The sequence below is a fragment of the Trichomycterus rosablanca genome, chromosome 25, assembly GCF_030014385.1.
Source record: "Trichomycterus rosablanca isolate fTriRos1 chromosome 25, fTriRos1.hap1, whole genome shotgun sequence".
In the NCBI taxonomy this organism is placed as follows: Eukaryota; Metazoa; Chordata; class Actinopteri; order Siluriformes; family Trichomycteridae; genus Trichomycterus; species Trichomycterus rosablanca.
Window position 1 is genome coordinate 11,663,575 of NC_086012.1, and position 24,618 is coordinate 11,688,192.

The window sequence follows — 24,618 nt, forward strand, 5'->3', positions numbered from 1 at the left end:
TTTTCTGATTTGAGGTTGTGTATATATGTATAAATATAATGTCAAATATGTGTCATGTTTTTGTACGTATGCTACGTAGAACAAAGAGAGGAAACAAACTGTGGATTGACACACAGCCCTCTCTCCTCTGCTCCATGATGCATACATAACCCGATGAAGAAGGTTCTAGACATTTCATTACTTAGCTAAATATTTATTAAAGAACGGTGTTATTTAAACAGTAGACTGAGTGTTTAATGGAAGATCAGTGTTCATAGTGATTATGATAGTGACTGAAATGTTAATTGAGAATGCACTAACATTTTTTTGAGGCCACAGTGTGTGTCCAATGTTTTCAGGTAATAGATGAGATTACTGATACAGTGTTACCATTAAAGTTCGTGTTTTGGGTCTTTTATTTCAATCACTGTGTATGCATGGGGGCGTGCATTAAATAAGTGTCATGCTCATTAGCCTATACTGTACATTACAACAACAAGCAAATCAGGTATAAAGGTAATTTGGCTGCATTGTATTGCACAGAGGCAATTACACTTTCGCATTTAGTTAATGTAATTGTATTGCAATTATACATAACTGCATGTGCTTGGTTCTAAGTCCTTCAAGGTCCTCGTTGCACAATGGCATACTGCATTCAGAGTGTGTACAATGTTATATTTCAAGTATTGCTTAATGAAACTGCAGAGTGTTTAAATTCAATTAAAACGGTGAAAAACACAACACAAATAAAGTGTATTGGTTTTTTTTTTACTTTAAGCACCTTGAACACCACGTACAGATGTCTTGGAATATCTTGCACGAGTTCCCTTGAGTTAGGAGAAGTCAGTCAGTAATTGGCAGAAAAAATGACCTTTTATACACTCAGTATTGTCGGGTACTGTCCAGTCAGTATAGTCTAGTGTGGAAAGTGGGAAAACACCAAGCTATTTTTTACTTCACTAGTTATGTATATTTGCCTAAACTTTTTTTAACATTATGCTGTTAGTCAAAAAAAATTCCAATTTATTTATTGATTAGGATTTTATCTAAACTTCACACAGAAGGGACACTGACCACTCTACCTAGGGATCGAACCCGGGACCTTCTTGTTGTGAGCCACCGTGCCGCCCCAAAAAACTACTAAAGAAAATTACACAATCCTAGAAGCCTGCAGATTAACAGGTTAAATAAGTTGCAAAGTACTAAGAGCACTAATTTCTGAACAAGTGGTAAAATGTCCCTGCATTTAGTAACTACAAATCACCTGGGAATCAAACCCAGGACCTTCTTGCTGTCAGGTGACAGTGCTACCCACCATATAATCATTAATAAAAACAAAAAGTGGTCAGTTACTATGTGTGCTTGGTGAGGTTGACATTTTTACTGTTATATATAATGAAATGATACATGCAGGCAGTCAGAGGCACCCAGTGCACACGTTATATATAGCTTCTAACCCAGAGGTTTACTAAGGCAGATGGTGTTAGATATACACCATCTTCCTGTCACATGGTCTGTGGTTTTACAAAGGAAGCATGCAGCAGCTCAGCAAGTCACTCAATTAATACACTGATCAGTCATAACATTAAAACCACCTCCTTGCTTCTATACACACACTGTTCATTCTATCAGCTCCACTTACCACAGAGAGGACACAGCAATGCTGCTGGAGTTTTTAAACACCTCACTGTCAGTGCTGGACTGAGAATAGTCCACCAACCAAAAATATCCAGCCTACAGCATCCCGTGGGCAGCGTCCTGTGATCACTGATGAAGGTCTAGAAGATGACCGACTCAAACAGCAGCAATAGATGAGTAATTGTCTCTGACTTCACATCTACAAGGTGGACGAACTAGGTAGGAGTGTCTAATAGAGTGGACAGTGAGTGGACACAGTGTTTAAAAACTCCACTCATACCAGCACAACACACACTAACACACCACCACCATGTAAGTGTCAGTGCAGTACTGAGAATGATCCACCACCTAAATAATACCTGCTCTGTGGGGGTCCTGACCATTAAAGAACAGCATGAAAGGGGGGTAACAGAGCAGACTACAGTCAGTAATTGTAGAACTACAAAGTGCTTCTATGTGGTAAATGTACAGTGCCTTGCAAAAGTATTCAGCCCCCTTGAACTTCTCAACCTTTTGCCACATTTCAGGCTTCAAACATAACGATATGAAATTGTAATTTTTTGTGAAGAATCAACAACAAGCGGGACACAATCGTGAAGTGGAACGAAATTTATTGGATATTTTAAACTTTTTTTAGAAATAAAAAACTGAAAAGTGGGGCGTGCAATATTATTCAGCCCCCTTGCGTTAATACTTTGTAGCGCCACCTTTTGCTGCGATTACAGCTGCAAGTCGCTTGGGGTATGTCTCTATCAGTTTTGCACATCGAGAGACAGAAATTTTTGCCCATTCTTCCTCGCAAAACAGCTCGAGCTCAGTGAGGTTGGATGGAGAGCGTTTGTGAACAGCAGTTTTCAGCTCTTTCCACAGATTCTCGATGGGATTCAGGTCTGGACTTTGACTTGGCCATTCTAACACCTGGATACGTTTATTTGTTAACCATTCCATTGTAGATTTTGCTTTATGTTTTGGATCATTGTCTTGTCGGAAGATAAATCTCCGTCCCAGTCTCAGGTCTTTTGCAGACTGCAACAGGTTTTCTTCCAGAATGGTCCTGTATTTGGCTCCATCCATCTTCCCATCAATTTTAACCATCTTCCCTGTCCCTGCTGAAGAAAAGCAGGCCCAAACCATGATGCTGCCACCACCATGTTTGACAGTGGGGATGGTGTGTTCAGGGTGATGAGCTGTGTTGCTTTTACGCCAAACATAACATTTTGCATTGTGGCCAAAAAGTTCGATTTTGGTCTCATCTGACCAGAGCACCTTCTTCCACATGTTTGGTGTGTCTCCCAGGTGACTTTTTATAGATATCTTTGAGAAATGGCTTTCTTCTTGCCACTCTTCCATAAAGGCCAGATTTGTGCAGTGTACGACTGATTGTGTCCTATGGACAGAGTCTCCCACCTCAGCTGTAGATCTCTGCAGTTCATTCAGAGTGATCATGGGCCTCTTGGCTGCATCTCTGATCAGTCTTCTCCTTGTTTGAGCTGAAAGTTTAGAGGGACGGCCGGGTCTTGGTAGATTTGCAGTGGTCTGATACTCCTTCCATTTCAATATGATCGCTTGCACAGTGCTCCTTGAGATGTTTAAAGCTTTGGAAATCTTTTTGTATCCAAATCCGGCTTTAAATTTCTCCACAACAGTATCTCGGACCTGCCTGGTGTGTTCCTTGGTCTTCATGATGCTCTCTGCGCTTTAAACAGAGCTCTGAGACTGTCACAGAGCAGGTGCATTTATACGGAGACTTGATTACACACAGGTGGATTCTATTTATCACCATCAGTCATTTAGGTCAACATTGGATCATTCAGAGATCCTCACTGAACTTCTGGAGTGAGTTTGCTGCACTGAAAGTAAAGGGGCTGAATAATATTGCACGCCCCACTTTTTAGTTTTTTATTTCTAAAAAAAGTTCAAAATATCCAATAAATTTCGTTCCACTTCACGATTGTGTCCCACTTGTTGTTGATTCTTCACAAAAAATTACAATTTCATATCGTTATGTTTGAAGCCTGAAATGTGGCAAAAGGTTGAAAAGTTCAAGGGGGCTGAATACTTTTGCAAGGCACTGTATCTACCAATAATGAACTGTATGGTTCTTGAGTATCTAAAATTACATTGTGAGAGAACAGGATGCCAAATATTACTCTTATTTACATATACACCCCCAGACAGGAAAATCTGCTTCAGAACCTGGTTCTGTCTGGCACCATGAATACATACTGAAGAAACTGTCTCCCGGTACAAAAGCTAGACAACATCTGTAACCATTTTCTCTGGCTTTTGTTCATATTAATTAAACAATCCCACACAGATTTAAGCAGTGAATTGTAAATATGCTTTATTACCCGTTACCTTTATCACAAAGAAAGTGTTTGAAATGCAGACTAGTCCAGTCTGTATATAAACTGTACACAAAAGCAAGGCACTATGCTGTACATTTACAGTATTTCATTTAATAATTATTCTTTATAATCATTATTATTTCCCTTCCTTCAATATTTTGAACAAACATGATCCACACAGCGAGAAAATGTTCACACTTGACATGTAAAAAGCAACTGAAAATAATCAGACAATGTATATAACTATTGTAAACACTTTTTAAAATGAGCCAAGTGTTCTTTAAGCACCCACACACACATAGCAGCACTGTAAAAGACTTCAGACAAGACAGGAAGACAAAAAACAGAACTGCTTTTTTCCCCCCATCCTATTACTGTAAAGAGGTGGGGTAAAAATAAAGAGCTTTACTTTACAGCAGTTTCATAGACACGTGACACACAGTGGTGAGAAGTTAAAAGTGCAAAAACACAAAAACACATCAGTCACGTCCTCCCGACCTCAGGATTGAATAGAGACGAACAGTGGAGCAGGGTGGCACACTTGTGAGGGACGTAGAGTGACTAATAGCATGATTGTCATCTGGTTCTGTGTGGGAATTACCTTGTAACCTTGTACCTCGTGGCCTTGTAACCACAGAAACACAGAACAAGTGACCATGGCATTAAAAAGTCAGATCAACACAAAAAAAACCTAAAAGAGTCCTTTGGCTTTTTTAAGGTTGACTTGCTTCCACCCCGGCAAAGCCTCATACTCCTCCCTGGTCATCTCCAGGGCCGTCTGAGGATAAAAAATAATGTATATTTATGAATATGTGGATTGCAATGGCAATGCAATGCAGTGCAGTGCAAGTGCGCTTCCTGTTTTGATTGTACAGCTCGTGTTACTGTGAGCTGCAGTTATCACCCACAAATCAGCACATTTGCTTTGCTAAAACCTTTGACTAAAAGATTTGCAAGCACATCAAGCAAACTCATTTCATCAATAAAGGGTTAGGGCTAAAACATACACTATATTGCCAAAAGTATTCACTCACCCATCCAGATCATTGAATTCAGGTGTTCTAATCACTCCCATGGCCACAGGTGTATAAAACCAAGCACCTAGGCATGCAGACTGCTTCTACAAACATTAGTGAAAGAATGGGTCGCTCTCAGGAGCTCAGTGAAGCCAGCGTGGTACCGTGATAGGATGCCACCTGTGCAACAAGTCCAGTCGTGAAATTTCCTCGCTACTAAATATTCCACAGTCAACTGTCACGTAAAATGACAGAGCGGGGTCAGCGGATGCTCAGAGTCAATCGCTACAGACCTCCAAACTTCATGTGCCCTTCAGATTAGCTTAAGAACAGTGTGTAGAGAGCTTCATGGAATGGGTTTCCATGGCCGAGCAGCTGCATCCAAGCCTTACATCACCAAAGCGTCAGATGCAGTGGTATTAAGGAATCTAGAGCAGTGGAGACGTGGTTCTCTGGAGTGACGAATCACGCTTCTCTGTGGCAATCTGATGGAGGGGGATTATGCTGTGGGGATGTTTTTCAGGAGTTGGGCTGGGCTCGGCCCCACTAGTTCCACAAGGAACTCTCAATGCTTCAGTATACCAAGAGATTTTGGACAATTTCATGCTCCCAACTTTGTGGGAACAGTTTGGGGATGGCCCCTTCCTGTTCCAACATGACTGGACGTGGATGAGCGAGTTTGGTGTGGAAGAACTTGACTGGCCTGCACATAGTCCTGACCTCAACCTGATAGAACATCTTTGGGATAAATGGCATCTGCGAGGCCAGGCCTTCTCGTCCAACATCAGTGTCCGACCTTATGAATGCGCTTCTGGAAGAATGGTCAAAAATTCCCATAAACACGCTCCTAAACATTGTGGAAAGCCTACGGTGGGCCGACATTATATTAAACCCTATGGATTAAGAATAGGACGTCACTCAAGTACATATGCGTGTGAAGGCAGATGAGCGAATACTTTTGGCAATATAGTGTAGTTATACAATTTTTATTCATGCTAATTAAATAAAAAATCACACTTGTGAAGGCTACAGCAGCATGGCTGCATATTGATCGTATATTTGCTAGACTGGCCTGCCTGCGGCAAAACATAAATGTGTATATTTACAAAAAACATACAATTTAAATACAATTTAATAAATAAAACCAGTATTTTATTAAAACCAATTCCTTAACCTGTAATAAGTTTTTTTTTATTATTATTTATTTATTAGGATTTTAACGTCATGTGTTACACACTGTGGTTACATTTATGACCTTACAGGTAGTTACTTGTCAGACAATCATGGACAATTTAGTATCTCCAGTTAACCTCACTTGCATGTTTTTGGACTGAGGCGACAGAGCTACACTCTTAGCCACCGTGCACCCCCCCCCCAACCTGTAATATGTTTAAAATAATACAAAATACGTTTTCACACATCCAAACATCATTGATAACAAGCTTTGTAATACCTTAAAAGGCGAAAAGAAAGTGCAGGGTGCGGTCATGCTTGCTAAAAATACTAATGCCTATTCAGCATTATTAAACTTCCACCTGAATTAATAGTGCATGTGCATTAAAGCTCTGAAACAGTGGTGTTCCTATGAAAAGTGAAGTGTGAGAGAACAGGCTTATTGTAGGAAGAAAGAAAAACAGAAGTAGTGCATTACCGAACATTCTGTGATAGTGGGAAGTTCAGTCATTTAAAAGCAAACTCACCTACTCAGTTTCCTATAACTGAAGTATAAAAGCACAGTGTTACTCTAAATATAGTACAAGAAAAATACTAGCTCAGTCTTTATTTTATATATGAATGAATAACAAACACACATTTGTACAGTAGTTTAAAAAATAGACTTTTTAATTACAATAATTATAAATGTAAAATGCATATTTGAATCTATAATATTTTAAAAGCATCATTTCTTTCACAGCTTTAAATTCAGCCTTTATTAGCTGAAAAAATATCAGTTATTTAGGTATTAAAAAACAAATAATATAATTTGAGTTACTACATAAACACGTTATATTTTTTTATATTATTTTATGTGTTACTCATCGCAGTTGAGACCAAGACCATACCTAGACTTATCAAAACCATGGGGGACGATTAACAGTTAACTTAATTGATTGTAGCTATGTTAGATTTATAGGCCCACTAAAGGGGGTTAGGGATTGGTGGGTGGGATTGTTAGGGGTTCATTATATTTATTTACTACTGTATTGTAAGTATCCGGAAAAAAGACAAAACTGGTTTGCATGTATGTCCCTTAGATACTGTATTTTCACTCATTAACCTCTTGGCTATTAGTTTCAGCTTGTGCTGAAAACCGTGACTAAGCCATGACTAACACACGCCCCCTCCGACACGTGTGCAGTACCCGACTGCATCTTTTCACCTGCACGAGGTGAGTTCATATGTTAATCATCAGCTTTGTGCACTGAGAGTCAAACCCTGATCCCATTACCCACATCTCTGTGCAGGCGGCATCGATCAGTCATCAGAGGTCATAATTGCACCAGTTATGAGGAATCCCCTTCGGGACTCTCCCTGAACAACAAGCCAATCATTGTTCGTGTGGGCGCCAAGCCTGCCGGTAGCAGAGCTGAGATTTGAACCGACGAGTTTGAGATGTCAGCTCTGGTGTGCTGCACCACTTGATTGAGTTATGATTGAGTTGGAAGACAACACATACATAACTCAAGACCAACAAGACCACATTTAGGGCACAGTGTTCTTTTCATGGTGCAGTTCCTGTCCACTCTATTCTTACAGACACACTTCAATAACTAGACATCAAAATATATGAACAGCAGCATTTCAGTGATTGTATTAGTTTTAAAGCTGCCATATTTTGCAATGTCAAATTTGTATTTATTTTAAATAAATAAATAAATAAATTAAATGACTAGCTTTTTATAAGTCAATTAACCTCTGATGCAGTAAATGCATAAAAACAGTTAAAAATAAATAAAGTATTATAAATAGTCATGTAGTTGGAATGGATTATTGGTAATTCGATTTGGCACAATGATTCATTTGCTTGATCGGTCAATGATTCTTTTTAAAGTAGATGTAATATGATTGGAGAATGGGTGTGGTCTAACCTCAAAGTCCTCGTCTGATAGGTAGATTTCAAGTCGCAGCGGGTCGACGCCGTGCGGAAGGGGCCGGCGCCGCAGCGCCTCGAGTGGAAAAGTGCTTTGGCAAAGGCGAGACAGGACGTCTTCCACCAAAGTGATCTGGTTATGCATCTCTGCCTCCTAAACACACACACACATATAAAAACACTACTTTTTAGTGCAGCGTGGCCTTTAAATGTACTTTTAATTTAATTATTACTGAATTGGACTCATGGTGACCTTACACCAGTCCTCTACAGTCCAATTCTTGTGTTTTTGAACTTACACAACTTTAGGTTGCCCCTAGTAACCTTCCTCACTGTTTACTTTGTCATCATATTGTGGTAAAAGGCATTTAAATAATAAGGCGGTCTTTGACCTCTGTTAACCTCTTTGTCCCTAATGTCTGCTGGTTTACATTGTTGTTATAAACTGCAGCCTTTTGCTCTCTGAAATTTTAAGCATGGACACAATTGATGATGCTTACTGTATTCCTTTGACAGTAAAGCCAAAATTGAACCATTCCCACTCAAAACATTTGGTTTCCAGTCTTTTGGAAGGACAATAGAAAGGCTGCTGTATATGAAGAGATGCTGAACCACCACCTCCTAAACAAGCAAGTTGTAGGAGTTGAAGGACCTGCTAGTAACATCTTGGTACAAGATACCACAGGACACCTCCAGATGTCTTCTAATGTCCATGCCTCAGCAGGTCAGAGCAGTTTGGCAGGTGTTTGTATGTAAGTACACAGTTTTGAATGCGTGTGCACGGTCTTACCCCTTCGGTGGCCTCGGCAATATCCTCACGGTGCTCCCAGCTGGGGAACATGTTGGTAAAAGTAAGAGGCTCTAGTCCAGCATGAATCAAATATGACTTCTGTGTATTCTTTTCATTCTTTTCTGAAGAGACAAGACAAAAGTATAGCAAACAATTATTACCCTATTACCCTCTTTATTCAAGTTCAAACAATAGGCAAAGAGTCTGACACTATTATGCAAACAATGGTATATATTAATTTACAGTTAGTTGAAATGTTATGTAAAATATGTCTTTTATAATTGTTAAAAACTCAGTCTTTGCAAAACAAAAAAGTCAATTGGTTTAAAAAGAATTCTCAAAGCAAGATCTACTATGCATAAAACTATGAAAAGATTCAGGGAACCTGAAGAAATCTCAGTCTGTGTAGGGCAATACCAAAAACCACTGCTGAATGTGTGTGACCTTCGAGTCCTCAGGCATCACTGCATAAGAAACCTTTATGCTACTGTGACAAATATACAGTAGCTACATGGGCTTTAGAGTGCTTCGGAAAACTGTTGTTTTTTAACAGTCCACTGGTGCATCAAGAAATGCACTCATTTGAACGTTTAAAAGAAGAAACAAATCACAGACTCTTGATTTTATTGCATTTTATGAAATGTCCCAAGTTTTTTAGTGGGTGAAGGTGGGAAATGGGTGTTTGTAGATACTTTTCTCAATTTACTTAGTAGCTGAATGAACGAAGGATATGGGTTAAAACATCTGTCTATTTAGGTATTCAAATGTTTCCTTATATGATAGTAAGAAAGTGATTAAGCCCTCGAAGTATAATTTTAAACTTGAGAGGAAACTCCTGTATTTAAAGTGATTTCTAACCTCGGCAGTAGCGGAGCACGGTTTCCATTGCGCACTTCCTGTCGGCGTCCCAGCGGATACGAGCTGAACCTGGGGTTTCTGTGTCTTGTGGCCACCAGCCCTCCCACAGGTAAACCTCGTGGTAGTTATCAACCAGAAACAGAGCTAGAGAAAAATAAATACAGAGAGGAAAGAACGTCACGGTACAGTCACCGTTGGCTGTTTGTAAATAGGCTGTGTAATGTCGGTAAATTGGGGGATAAATGCAGCTGCACATCACCAGTACCCCCCCCCCCCCCCCCCCTTCCTTTAAAGTCAATAAAATTTAAGAAGAAAGACAAAAATGGACCAACTTTGTATTTGTATCACTGGCACTGATAGTAAGATAATGGCTTACACCGTGATGCAGTGGGTCATGCAGTGGGAAATGTTTATATACAGGTCTGTATGAAATAAAGTGCACTTAGCAGACTATTTTATCCAAAGTGACCTACAACGGTCACTGCAAGCAACTGACTTGGGTTAAGGACCATGCTCAGGGACCACAGTTAATTAGAGGTGGTCGAGCTTGAACCAGCAATCTTCCTACCAATAGTCCAGTACATTAAGCTAATTGAGGGGCACAGATGATGTTAGCACAGAGTTTAGTTGCCTTACCAATTACATTTGACAAAAGTTACCAAGGGGCAATACTAAATAATATTAAATTAATGTAATTATTTAGTGGAAAATTATGCTTTTACATATTTCAATTTTATTTTAATATCCATGTAATGTTTACCAGGCTGTGGTGCTGAGTACAAATCCTCCTGTAGGAAAGGAAAAGCACTGACACTGTCTGCTGCTCTGGATGGATAGAAAAACTCCTGTGCCACAAAATCGCCCGACGAACTACTCAGTTGAAAGAGACGTGGGGTGAAGTTGAATTTTCCAGGATCTAGAGGAAGAGGACAGAAAGCCAGACAAAGAAACTTGAGCATATTATATGAGACAAAAATTTTAGACAATAAATACTAATAAATGATAATGGTTTATTATTGATGGATGATCCAGGGTGTCAGATGCCATACCTTGAAGCATACAGTCATACGCCTTACGATCTTTCCTGCCTAAAGCTTCCCAGAATTCCAGTGGCTCTGCCCCTTCTTCGCACTCATAGATGGTCACGTTGCAACTGCTATGCAGCCCTGCTTCCAGCGGTCGCCTTGAAGTGACAGTGTTTAGGCAATTTGCATTTAATCCATCATTAGGTGTGTATTTCTGTCATAGCATTATATATATAAAATACATTTTTAACTCACTGTTCTTTGATCTTGTTGGCGCCGGTACACGCAACCTCTCTGGTATGGGTTTGAGTCTTACAGCCGTGCCAGAGGTAGATGAGTGCTTTGTTGATGTTGAGCAAAATCATAGAGGTGCGAGAACGGAGACTGCTGCAGTGACACGCCACCTCCAGCAGGTGGCCCTCTACTGGCACCTCGCCACGGACGCAGTACAAACGCCATTCATCTAAGAAGAGCATAAAAAAAAACACACACTCAATATAGTACAGCTAAATGTGCACAATTTAATATGAAAATATATTAAATACAGATCAAAATGTTCTTTTACTATGAATGTTCTCCTCCTCTTCCTCCCTTTTCCCAGAATGCACTATCATGCCACCATTGAAGCACTGCAGGAAGCATGGCGGCTCTTTGCCCTGCTGCACTTGCACCTGTGAATTAACACACAGCTCTAAGTTGACTTTATAATTCTCTAGCACACCAGCCGGGAGACTCTGAGCTGCCGGGTTCGAATCTCGGCTCTGCTACCGGTAGGCTGGGCGCCCGCCCTATGGCAGATACAATTGGCTAATGCCTGCATCAGACAAAATTGGCTTCCAGTCTAAGGGGGTGGGGTTATCGATGCTGTGTAAGGACCTTGGTTGCCCAGGGTTGCCTGTACAGAAAGTGGAGGAGTGCAGATAGGGGCGTGGCACGTCCACAAAGCCGACCACATGCACAAATCCACCAAAGTATGGGAGAGTTAGAAGGGATTGGTGGACTTCGCACACAACAGAGGGAGTGTGTCAGGCGAATATACACAGCAGAGGATTGGCTGATCCATGACTTGCAATTTTAAAGCCCCACTACTAGATGGAGTCAGAGATTCATCTTGCAGATGAAGCATTGGTTATTAAATGACCGTCATTGGATTTGACCACATGATACCTACCTGTGCTCCTCTCTCCTCGTCCAGCTCAACCGTCATCAGTGCTGACGTTCCTTTTTCACTGACAGAAGAGTTCCTGCCCTGCCAAAAGAAATAGCAGCACTTTTCTCGTCCTGGACCGGCACTGCGGACCTGCTCTGGCTTCTGCCGGTTGCCCACTAGACACACAAACACACTCCACGTCACTTATCCATGATCTGATCTCCATTTCAGAAGTAAAACTTTAAATTGATTTTTGATTTACAAAGGCATTTGTTATAAGAGCAGTGGTAGCTTTGTGGTTAGGGTACTGGACTAGTGATCAGAGGGTCACTGGTTTAAGCCCCAGCACAAATACCAAGCTTGCCTATTTTAGGCCCTTTGACAAGACACTGCTTTGAAAATAAATAAATAACTACAAATAAAAAACAGCACTATGCTGAAGTGTCAGCTTTATCAATGGTCTGGAATTGAAAATGACTAGATTGGGACATAAAGGGGGTAAAAATGTAGAAATAATATCGTAATCTACTATAATATTGCTCAGCTTAGTTTCAGCTTGTGACACTGTCTATTTAAATAAGAAACACCCCACGTACAGCGCCCGTTTGCTGTTGACACCTACCTGCCACGCTGACCATGTACTTCCATTTCACCACGTAGGCGTCTCCTTCATGGAACTGACCGATGCTCTGCTTGGGCAGACGGCTGTAGTCGAATTCCAGGACGTGCCAGACGTCCACACAGATTGTGCTGATCTCGACAGAGCGCAGACGGTCCTCAAAAGATCCACTGTCCACAGGGCCGTGACCTCGACCTACGTCCTGGCCGTCAAGAATCATGCTGATGGGGGACTGGAGCACCGGAAGCATCAGAGCCACATCATAGGCTGCAAACTCAGAATGAAAAGCTGGACCCTGAGACAAAGAGTTATTGATGGAGAGAAAAAGGAAAAAAATTGGTAAGGATGAGATGACAAAAATGTATGAAATAAAAACATAGCAGGGTTATTATAGGTGGTTGTCCTTTAAGATCCACAAATCTGACATATACATATATACTGTATACACACACCGAACAGCCATAACATTAAAACCACCTCCTTGTTTCTACACTCACTGTCCATTTTATCAGCTCCACTTACCATATAGAAGCACTTTGTAGTTCTACAATTACTGACTGTAGTCCATCTGTTTCTCTGCATGCTTTGTTAGCCTCCTTTCACCCTGTTCTTCAATGGTAAGGAATCTCCCAGGACCACAAGATCATGACCATGCGGATAAGACACAGCAGCGCTGCTGGAGTTTTTAAACACCCCATTGTTTCTGCTGGACTGAGAATAGTCCACCAACCAAAAACATCCAGCCAACAGCGCCCAGTGGGCAGCGTCCTGTGCCCACTGATGAAGGTCTAGAAGATGACCGACTCAAACAGCAGCAATAGATGAGCGATCGTCTCTGACTTTACATCTACAAGGTGGACCAACTAGGTAGGTGTGTCTAATAGAGTGGACAGTGGGTGGACACGGTATTTAAAAACTCCAGCAGTGCTGCTGTGTCTGAGAATAATCCAGCACCTAAATATATATATATACAGTATATATACAGTATATATCTTTATTTAACCATGAACACAGATATTTTTGATAGATATTTTAGTATCAAAATATACCATATAGCCAAAAGTATGCATGTGCCTCCCATAATAATTAAATGTCGGTGTTTGTGTAGAGGATTCAAGTAGAGGAACTTTAGTGGCCTTCATAAAGCCCTGACTTCAACCCTATTAACCACCCACTGGCTAAATTTAAATGTGAAGCTGCCTACACAGACAGAAATGGCTCTTACCAAACTTCCTCCAAGTGTTCATCAAGAACTCATTCCGGAAGTTACAGAAGAACCCAGTCAAACAAGTATGCTGTCCAAGACTATGGTAACAACTAGGATATTTTAGCTTGCACAGTCATTACATGTTCTAGTCATATCCACCTGTCCCATCACTGAAGCCTTAAGCCAGTTTAATTTTGCTTAGAGTGGAATGGGTGGATTAGGTATAAAGGGTGAAAGGGATGGAATAGGTGAACTGACACTAAACGAAACACTGAACCCTTAAAATATGACAATAAAACCTCTAGCACTACCTTCTGCTCAAAGGACTGTTCATTGCCGTTTTTTGGTGGGGAACCTGCAGTCTCTCTCCAGTCCAGAAATTTCTCTCTAAACAAACAGGTCTCATTATGTTCCGTCAGTCTGCCAAAAATAGCCCAGTCTGGTCTGCCTTGACCCTTCCTGAAAACACACATATACACACGGAAACGAATAAGGAACAGACATTTGATTCAGCTGGATAAATATTACCATGTGCTACTGCTTTAAAACCTAGGTATGAGTGAATTGCATCCTCCAGGGTCTAGTGGATTGATATCGCAGTTGGAGTAGTCAAAGGTGCCATTCCACAGATGCTTGGCCAGCTGGAATGCCACCTTCCTTTGCGCCAGAGTGACTTCTTTACCATGCCACACGTACACCTCGCTGCCGAAATCAAAAACCACCACCTGTGCACACAAAAACGAGCAGCGACCTGTTTTAGCACCTGAGAAGATACATTTGATGCCTTAAAATGTAATAATGATGTTTCGAACCTCCTTAGATCCTAGGAGTGCGCTGCGAGGAACCCTGCCCCAGTAATCATCGTCAGGTAGAAGCTTATCGTCCACCAGACGGAAGATGCAATTCGTCTCCACGACGGCACACTCAAAAAACTCGTCCTCTTCTGGGGGACCAGCCGCTGTTGTGATACAGGCACAAAAATTGTATGTTAATAATAATAATACAGATAATAAAAAAATAATATTATGGGCTATACTGTTTTAGGAGATTAGTAAAAATGTTAGCGCACCTGCCAGAGCGGAAAAAAAAAACCCTGTAACATTTGTATTTTTTATATAAATTAATACATTTAGTTTTATATAAAATGTAATATTATATAATAATATATAGTAATAGCACACCGGAGCTGGGATCTGGAATACATCGTATCGAATCTCAGCTCTGCCACCCGGCTAGGCTGAGCGACCACATGAACAACGATTGGCCTGTTGTTCATATAGGGGTGGGATAATAAGCCGGATAGGGTCTTCTCATAACTGATGCAACTACGACCTCTACTGGCTGATTGATGCAGCCTGCACAGGGGCGGGGAAGGAGTGTGTTGAACAGGTTGTGTCTCTCCATACACAGGGCTGATCCGCATTAGCACTCGCCTAGTGCAGGTGAAAAGATGAATACGGCTGCTGCCCACGTGTCAAAGAAGGCACGGGTTGGCTTCGTTCTCCTCAAATCGGAGCGGGGATCGACATTAGTGGAGAGGAAGCACGATGCAATCGGACAGTTGGACGCGCTAATAGTCGGGAGAAAAAACGGGAGAAAATGCATGAAACATAATACAAAAAAAATCTGTTTAATATTTTTTCGTCAGTATTACAAAAGAATTTAATTTACTAAATGACAGACTAAGATTGCAATAAATATTAATACACAAAATATATATTATTTCTGTATTATTGATAAATATATCATTGTTATTACTGATTTTGTTGTAAAATTAATATTGGCTATACTGTTTTAGGACAAGTTAGCACATATTCCTAAGTGCAGAAAAATCCCCTTTTAATTGAACACTTAATACGTTTTGATTTTATTTATTCTTTTCACGCACCTTTATTAAGCAATATAGATTAACTCACCAATATAAACTGACTATTTTGTAGTCAGTATCCAAATTAAGGACAATAAAAGAATTTAAAACATGACAAAAGTAATAACATACAAAGAAAGCACATCAGGAACTTGTCATGTAAACAGCCTCTCAATCAATAAGATTTATCTTATGTTCTCTACAGCTGCCTAGAAAAGCTAAGTTAATTCAGTTAGGTATTAGTTAATCAAGTTCTGAGACTTTACAACTTGGACTTTTTTAAATAGTTTACTGCAGAGGTTTTTAGCATCTATTATAATGACAAAAATAAAGAGGGGTGGCAATGAAAGGAACAAGTAAACTTGATCTGTCAGTGTGGAGGTTCGATTGTTAAAGGCGTACGCTGATAGCTGGCTGGTCCTCCAAGAATTTTCCAAAACTCGGCCGCTGCAGGGCTTTGCGAGTTTATTCCCTCCTCGACAGTCTCTACTTGTGTCGCCCGGCAACCAAGGTCATGGTTTAACTGGATGAAAGAGGCTAGCTCGGATGCCTAAAAAGACAGGGGAGAACAATGCACAGACATTCTTATAGACAAAACATCAGTTAATGTGCCGTAACCTTTATTTCACCTGCTTCAGTTTTAATACAAAGTACTTGGTAAACATATGTTTGTATGTAAGTTTAGTGTGATGACTGATTGATTTAATACAAACAAATATGATGTAAATTCATATAAATTCATATCATTTTTCAATGATGAGTAGAAGCAAGGCTAGGTTGTACCTTTGCCCTCTCAATGACGTTTGAAAACTCTCCTATCCAAACAAAGCAGTGCTCAGACGTAACCAGTAGAAAACAGTCGCCGCTGTTCAGAGACGAGACTCTGGGCTCGACGAGTCTGGTCTGGATGTGTCGGCGGCCTAGACAACGAAAATATCTCGTTTAACTGTCAAACCTCAATATTCCTGGAGATATAAGCCATATAAACAAGGAACACGGTTTACACTACAATAACAATAAATGCCTATACAGTGACACTGATAGTAAAAGTATTTTTTTTATTTCTAAATGGCTTTATTGTATACTTGCCACACTAAATTATTTTAATAATAACTAAGAAAAGTTGTAAAAACTGGGCACTGTACAACTGCGACCTCTTCTGTCTGTTCAAGGCACCTGCACTAGTGATGAATGCTTTGCCGTGGGCGTAGCGTATTCCTGGGAGGTGAACCTCTATTATATCAGGGTTTTTTTCAAACCCTGGGTCATGACCCATAGGCAAGCTAAAAAATGGGTCGCAGATCACCTAGGATCGGACACAGCATAATACTTCACGGGTTTAGATACTGGTTTAAACTTTTTCTTCTCTGCATGGCATAGTGTTCCTGTATAAACTTTAAAATAAATGCTTGGCTTAAATGGTGAGGTTCACAGTACTAGTGATATTTTACAAGCTAAGACCAAGTCTGGCTGTCATTATTCAGCTATATTTACCTCCCAAATTCTGTGTTTGGTTTAATAACCTAAAATCAAAATCAGAATCAGATTTATTGGCCAAGTATGTACTGTAGATACACACAAGGAATTTGGTTCCGGCCGATGGTATCGCTCTAGAATAAATACAGTATACAAGCAATGTATACATTAAACACAAAAATATACAAACTATAAGATTATATACAGGCAATATATAGAAAAAATTTATGGACGTGTGCATGTATGTATGTACAGTATTCAGTGACCAATTATGGTCTGTCTATTATGGTCTGTTAAGGTCTTGTTGGGTCTACTTTGGTCTGTTGAGGTTTATTAAGATCTAGAAGGGTCTGTTAGGGTCTAATTAGGTCTAGTAGGGTCTTTTAAGGTCTATTATGGTCTTTTAAGGTCTTGTTGGGTCTACTTTGGTCTGTTAAGGTTTATTAAGGTCGAGTAGGGTCTGTTAAAATATGTTAAGGTCTAGTAGGGTCTGTTATCGTCTAGTAAGGTGTATGTACAGTATGTACATATAAGCAGAGGTGTTAAATATATAATAACAGAGGAATAATATTAGCAATTACTTCGACACACCACTGTATCAATAACATTGTATGTCTAGGACTTACCTTTGACTTGTATGAGCATAAGCTTTTTATATGGAGAAGCGCTGTTGTTGGACACCTGCTCTGAGAAGCTGACGCTGCGTAAACTTACACTGCTGTAGTTCTCCTTACTCGCCAAGCCAGCCAGAGCGGCGTCGGATATACTGGAGCTCTTGCTCACTATAAAACATAATACATACACTTCAACCTGCAACATCTTCCACGGCTGGGTGAAATGTATAATTTTTGTAACACGGGCACGGAGACAACATGCCAACTCCACACAGTAAGGACCCAAACTTCACCTGTGATTTGAACCCAGGACCTCACAGAAGCTGTGAGGCAAGAATGCTACCCACCGTGCTACCTGTATAAAATATATAGGTTCCATGCCGAGGGCTCTTTTGGTGCAGGGGACCTCACATTAACACTCTCAGTGGGTGTCACCACAGCAAATCAATCTGGTCCATATACCCGATTTGGCACAGTTTTGATGCCAGGTGCCTTTCCTTAGGACTTAGGACCGACACTAAGTTACCCTTTGGGCCATGTTCAGGTTATGATCTTTTATTTATTTATTTCATTTGACTTAGAGAAGTTATGTCTGTTGTCTATGTATGTTCATTTATATGTATTGCTTCGGTTTTGTTAATGACAGGAATTTTAGGAGTGCTGTTGCTTTTGTCTTGGTAAAGAGTTCCTTTATGGTTTTTGCTGATAAGATCTGTTGTCTTTTATGGTTATAGATGATACATTCCAGCATTAAATGTTTAATTGTAATCGGTGTTTGGCATGTTGCGCAATATGGGGCGGTTTCGCTTTTTATCAGGTACATGTGTGTTAATCTAGTGTGTCCAATACGGCATTTTGTGTATACTGTCTGGTCTCAATGGTTTTCGAGGTAGGTCTTCATTTTTTCCCCAATAGTGGGATTAGCTTCATACAATTTATTATTCTGGTGTGTGTTCCAGTCGTTTTGCCATTCGTGACCGACACCAAGAGCGCACTGACTAGTGACAAGATGCATGATTGACTGATGGCATCACTGAGATTTGCCATCATTTTACCATGTAACGTTTGTAAAACAGCTTTGCTATACCCAGAAAAGGGAGGGGTGAAGGGTAGGGCACCACAGCTGTGACTAGTTACACCTTGTGCAAAACCAAAGTACAATAAGATGGTTTTGGAACTACTATGGGAATGACATAGGGCAGTTGTAGCAAAACGGTTAAGGTAATGGACTAGTAATCAAAAGGTCGCTGGTTTAGGTCTTCTACTATCTGATAATACAAAGATTTCATTATGCTGGCTTTGTTTCTTTCAGTTGGTCTTCAGTGATTCATTCCCCTCTTTTGTACACATCCTACGTCTCCCCACTCACTCTTCGTCTCTTTGATCCGTTTGCTCTCCAGAAGACCGACGTTGAGTCTCTCTTCGGTGTACTCGTGTCTGATGTCCTGCCTCGCTGCCAGAACCTTCAGCGGGTTGCGTGAAGCCTGAACGTTGCGCGAGGGACGCACTTCTCTCTTGTGCTGCACCATTGCTGATGCCAACCTGGAGGTTAAATAGGTGTGAATCTCCACATTAACACTGTCGTTCGTTAATTTAGACAGAACAACTCTTCAGCTCATACTAACTTTGGCGTATGTTTGCCGAAGATGGCATCAAAGTCATACTCGAACGGCACCCTGGTTATGCTGCATGGAATATCCGCTACATGACGGTAAAACTTGGAGAAGATTTCATCATCCAGTCGCATCACTTCTTTGACCGCTTTGTCTGTGACCGCGAGCGTCGATTCCTGCAGGTTCGTCACTGTCATACAGAGAGACATGAGCTATTAGCATTAAAACCAGGAGAAAGCAGTACATGACCTGAACCATCACATCTACTGTACTCACCCTTATTGTTTAAACGTCCCAAAAACGTCTCCAGCTTGTCTAGTTTCTTGTCAGATTCCATATCGGCTCGAACTTCAATTTCTGTAATATGAAAGATTTGGCAAAATTGAGAAATTTTGAAAAATTACCTACAAAAAATAGCAAATAAAAATACTAATTTGTGAAACAATGTTAATTATTAATGTCTCTTTTCGGCTGCCACCGTTAGGGGTCACCAAAAGCAAACCATTCTCTGATCTGCATTATTTTATTTTGCTCTTATCATTAAGCCTGTTACGAATCAAGCCTCTATGCTCATGGAGTTTGTTTGTTTATGTGCCACGCCCCTCTCTCCAGGAGCACATGTTTGGAGTATTTGTTTTCAGTAGCAAGCCAACACCCCTCACTAGGACACTAGGATTGGTCATCTGCTAATTATCCACAGCTGCACCCTGTCTCAGGTAAAATGCTCATGGCATATAAGGGTGCAGCTGTGGATTATTCGGTGGAGACTATTTTTGGTTTGGTTTGTCAGGTTTTGTTTGTTTGTTTATTAGGATTTTAAGGTCATGTTTTACACTTACGTTACAATCACGACAGGAGCGGTAGTCACTCATTACACAAGATTCTTTAGTTCACAAGGATATATCTAACACAGTCATGGACGATTTTGTATCTCCAGTTCACATCATTGCACGTCTTTGGACTCCACACAGAAAGGACCCGGACCGCCCCACTTGGGGATCGAACGCAGGACCTTCTTGCTGTGAGGCGACAGTGCTAGCCACTTAGCCACCGTGCTGCCCCTGTTTGTCAGGTTTTCTTGCTTTGTCTCGAGCCCTTGTCCATGCCCTTGTCCATGCTCATGTTTGTTTGGTATTCATGATCTTGTCCATGTTTAGTGTTAGTTCTTAGCTTAGGGTTTAGGTTTGGTTAGTTTCATGTGTTTAGCATTAGTGTTAGCTTAGCATTTAGCTTAGTTCATGTGTGTGTCCTGTCTAGTTCAAACTTGTCTTGTGTAACCTTGTCTTATTATAAAATTATTGTAAACATCTCTGTGTGTGTCCGTCCACTCGTCTCGTCCAGCCCAATTTGTTACAAAGCCACATGTTCATAATAATAATAATTAACTTAATATAATTATTACTTATAAAGAGGTATGAATTAATTTTAGCTTTAGATAAATATAAAACCTGTATGTGATATAGTTTAGCACACAAGACCAAATCTAATCTAAGTCATTTGTAAATAAATGCATTTTAATTATTCAGTGACAAAAAAGAATATTAGCAAATATAGAAATCCCCCTTGTCTGTATATTACTACAATAAATATTTACTCATGGAATGGAGTGTTTGAGATTTACCCTCCTGTGGTTTGGATATTGCTGATGCACCGTTCTTCATTTTAGCAGCAACTGGAGACAGAATGGGACTGATCACTGCAGAGGAAGCAGCCAAACCTGGGACAGTAAAAGGTCAAACAGTACCTTCAAATGTCATACACCAAAACAGCCAATCTACCTTTTGAATGCATTTGAACAATAGGAGAATCTAAGCAAATACAAAGTGAACATGCAAACCTCTTACAGTCGTCCATCATCAGGGGTGTTTGAATTCTCACGCCCGGTGTTGCACAGTGTGATGTGTATGTGCATGTGGGTGCGCATGCAGGCAAAGATCCTGACCTTTCTTCACCATCCGGGCAGCCACGGTGTACTGGGCGGAATCATTCACCACTCCCTTTCCAGTGCTTTGCCACGCCTCGTCTCGGGTACAGATCATCTGTTTCCGCTCTTCGACAGACATCTGGCCTTCTCCCTCTTCATCCAGCCTCTGATCGGACAGAAGACACACGGACATTAAAATTATAAATCACATTAAATTTGATTTGTCGTAAGGTTTACGTTTCTACATGTAAAGTGATGCAACACATGAGTTTGAAAGCTCTGTGTAAACAGACAACTCAAAATCTAAATCAGTTTCAGGTGTTAGAAACAAAGTCTTGGAAACTGCGATTTTTAAAGCCATGTCAGCTGCTATGGCTGTTATCATGGCTGAATAAAAGGGATGTGGGTCACTGTGCGGGTCACAAAATCGGCAAGCATTGTGGGAGATGCAGTTTATGTACGATTTGAGCTTGACATGTGGATTAGGCGTTTTATACGCCGTTTTCAAAGTCCTATTGCTGCTAAGAATGGGGGGGGGGGGGGGGGGGGTTTGAGTTGAGGTGGAGATTTCTGGTGTTATTTATTTTTACCATGCACAGAGAATGTGTTTACCAGAAGTTCTTGCTCCACAGAGGGCTCAAGTGGGGGGTCTGGTGTCCCTTAGGCAGGTAGTTATGAGTGAGTTTTATGTGTCCAATGCGACTTCTGATAGGATAATACTTGCTTACTAGTGGACACGGACACATTATTCATGAAAAACAGGACTACCCATGAATACCCATAAATAAAGGACAAATTACAATAAAATTCAACACTATGTGCAGCACGCACACGTACCTTGTGTGGATGGTCTATAGGCTGACATTTTTGAGGTGAATGGAAAGGAGGAGGAGAATAGGTAGAGGCAAAAACAGGCTCCTATAGACAGGAGATGACATGGAAAACAAAGCAGAATAAAAGAAAAGAGAAATCAAGTGAAAGTGAGTTTTAAATCCCACTTTTAACAAAAAAAAAAAAAAAAAAGGTAAACCAAGATGGAACAATGATGGGACAAACAGCCAAATCAAACTATATCTGTGGAGTATATAACAAAACACTGTGGCACAAACAAGGGTCAGAAAGGGATGGTTTGTACTTTACGGATTTGAATCACAGTGGTGCTATCGGCCAGTCAGGCATATACACAAAATGATTGGCCATGCCGATGGAGTAGCGCTCTGTCCATATGGAACTAAACCCACCGTGACCCTGACATGAATAGAGCAGCTGTTAAAAATGAAATGAAGCCACCTTAATGACCCAAGTGCTGCAATAAAGAAAGAAGCTACTGCTGTTAGTTCCACAGACACAAGGTTGAACATAAAGCTGATAGGTCTGCATCCCAGTAAACATTTTTTTAAGCAACAGGAAACAAGCATAAACGATCCAACATAGAGATTTCTAAAACTGTTAGTCACCCTGTAGTGTAGAGCAGAAAGCAGCTGGCTTATAATACTTATATGCAAAAGTTTAAACACCCCCAAACACTGACTTGATTCTTGACTCTAAGTGTAGATATACTAATGGCAAAAAGTATGTACACCTGACCTTTTAGACACGAGGCATTTATGGAGTTATTGACTCCAATTTGGTTCTATAATAGTCTGTGCACATAGTCAAAAAGTCATTATAGACCTCACATTGTGCACAGGGGCACATTCATACCAGAAAAGGAATGGAAAGTGCTTGCAAGTTATGCATCCTCAGTACCAAGTAAGCATTTTTTGCTTACTGTGGCAAATATGTTACCTTACTTCACCTTAGTGGGGGAAAATTGATCTGGGATCTTCAAACTTTTGCATAATAAATGCAGAAGCTGCATGTATAGTGGTATGCTTACCCAAACCCGCTCAGACGATGCAAACTCCTCAATAACAGTCCTTTCTTCCTAAAATACACAAGTGATGAATGTGTGTGTGAGAGAATTAAAAGGTTTATACAATGTGTGCATTGTGAATATCGTGAATCTGATGGTCAAGCATTGGAAAGTCATGTCTTATATTTATTTGACCATCTCCCTTGCTAAGCATCCCCTGATCTAATCTTTAAAGTTTTGGGAATCAGGACTAGTGAACAGTTCCTTATATCTACCTTTAAGCTGATCCACTGTGTCTATATCTAGTCACCTCATTACTACGGAATACATCGTCACTGAAGATTTCTATTCAAAATATATACCTTCTCCTTCAATCCTTGCTCCTCCCATAGTTGGCTGCTTATTGATGTGACTTCCTGAGCAACCTCCTGTTTCTTGTTCATTCTGTTCTTCCAATCTTCCTCACCACTCTTCTTCAACATGGCCAACCTGGGAGATGAAAAATGACATCACAAACCTACCCAAAACCATTGGGAATCACAAAACCAGTTGATCAAAAAATACATATTTAGCCACTTGTATGCAAAAACCGAACTATCCAGACAGTAAGAGCCACCAAGCAACCAAGGGAAATGTGTTCTACTGTTCAAGTGACAGTAAAGAGGGAATTGACGTAAGGCAAGCTGTAGCCTAGTGGTTAGGGTACTGGACTAGTAATCAGAAGGTTGATGGTTGGGCCCTTGAGACATGAGCAACCCTCATGAGCTCAGACTGTATACTGTAACTGTAATGTAATGTAAGTCGCCTTGGATAAAGGAGTCTGCTAAATGCCAAAAATGTAAATGTAAATGTTTAACTTCATTTGGTCCTAGGAATTAGTCTAGTTCTAGTCCTGGTCTTGTGGCTTAAAGGATACAAACAGGCTTCAACAAGTAATTACAGCTAGGTGGGGACCAGTCCAGTTTGGCTTTGTTGCTGAATATCATTGTTTTTAAATCTGATGCATGTAGCTACAGGATGCCAGTGAAGGAAGCACAATAGTGGGTCAATGTAGCAGTATTTGGATCATAAACACAATGCAGCTTTATTTTGAATCTTAAGTGGCCTAATAGTGGACATGGTAGACCTGCCAGGAGGAGGTTGCCAGGAGCCGTCTAGCAATTACCTTCTGATAGGGCTTTCCATAATTTCATGGTTGTGCTCCCACCACTGCTATTCAAAACATTATTACTTAGTAAATGAAATTTTAAATCTTTAGCTATTTGAATTCCTCAGATTTTCACTTTTTTCTTCTTGTACTTTCTCTGCAATATGACTATCCCATTACTTTCTAAACATGAAGAGCAAAAATCAGAGCAGCGCATTCCAAAATAGCGATCTCGATGGGCCGAGCGAATGAGATTGACCCACATTCATTCATCAACTAGACACAAGGAGAACACTGGCAGTTTTTTTTTACTGCATACACTGCATTCACAGCCCATCTTTATGGCCAGATATTGTTGAGAACAAACTGCACTGTCCAGAACCTATTTGTGCAAAATCCTT

General features: G+C 40.5%; 1 protein-coding gene across 1 annotated transcript in view; it reads right to left on the reverse strand.

Moving 5' to 3' along the window:
- Positions 1-4,056: 4,056 nt before the first annotated feature.
- svilb (supervillin b) overlaps positions 4,057-24,618 on the reverse strand; it is a 42,930-nt gene continuing 22,368 nt past the window's right edge. The window contains exons 15-38 of the mRNA XM_062988048.1: positions 23,433-23,559; positions 23,095-23,142; positions 22,053-22,133; positions 21,234-21,381; positions 20,913-21,008; positions 19,568-19,648; positions 19,304-19,481; positions 19,048-19,220; positions 17,691-17,846; positions 16,372-16,508; positions 15,991-16,138; positions 14,534-14,679; positions 14,271-14,446; positions 14,033-14,180; positions 12,518-12,809; positions 11,917-12,071; positions 11,311-11,416; positions 11,001-11,208; positions 10,770-10,903; positions 10,481-10,636; positions 9,721-9,864; positions 8,863-8,984; positions 8,071-8,226; positions 4,057-4,743 (exon numbers count right to left, since the gene is read on the reverse strand). Of these exons, the coding sequence (XP_062844118.1) occupies positions 4,657-4,743; positions 8,071-8,226; positions 8,863-8,984; positions 9,721-9,864; positions 10,481-10,636; positions 10,770-10,903; positions 11,001-11,208; positions 11,311-11,416; positions 11,917-12,071; positions 12,518-12,809; positions 14,033-14,180; positions 14,271-14,446; positions 14,534-14,679; positions 15,991-16,138; positions 16,372-16,508; positions 17,691-17,846; positions 19,048-19,220; positions 19,304-19,481; positions 19,568-19,648; positions 20,913-21,008; positions 21,234-21,381; positions 22,053-22,133; positions 23,095-23,142; positions 23,433-23,559 (3,403 nt within the window). The 3' untranslated portion in view covers positions 4,057-4,656. The remainder of the gene's footprint in view (positions 4,744-8,070; positions 8,227-8,862; positions 8,985-9,720; positions 9,865-10,480; positions 10,637-10,769; positions 10,904-11,000; positions 11,209-11,310; positions 11,417-11,916; positions 12,072-12,517; positions 12,810-14,032; positions 14,181-14,270; positions 14,447-14,533; positions 14,680-15,990; positions 16,139-16,371; positions 16,509-17,690; positions 17,847-19,047; positions 19,221-19,303; positions 19,482-19,567; positions 19,649-20,912; positions 21,009-21,233; positions 21,382-22,052; positions 22,134-23,094; positions 23,143-23,432; positions 23,560-24,618) is intronic.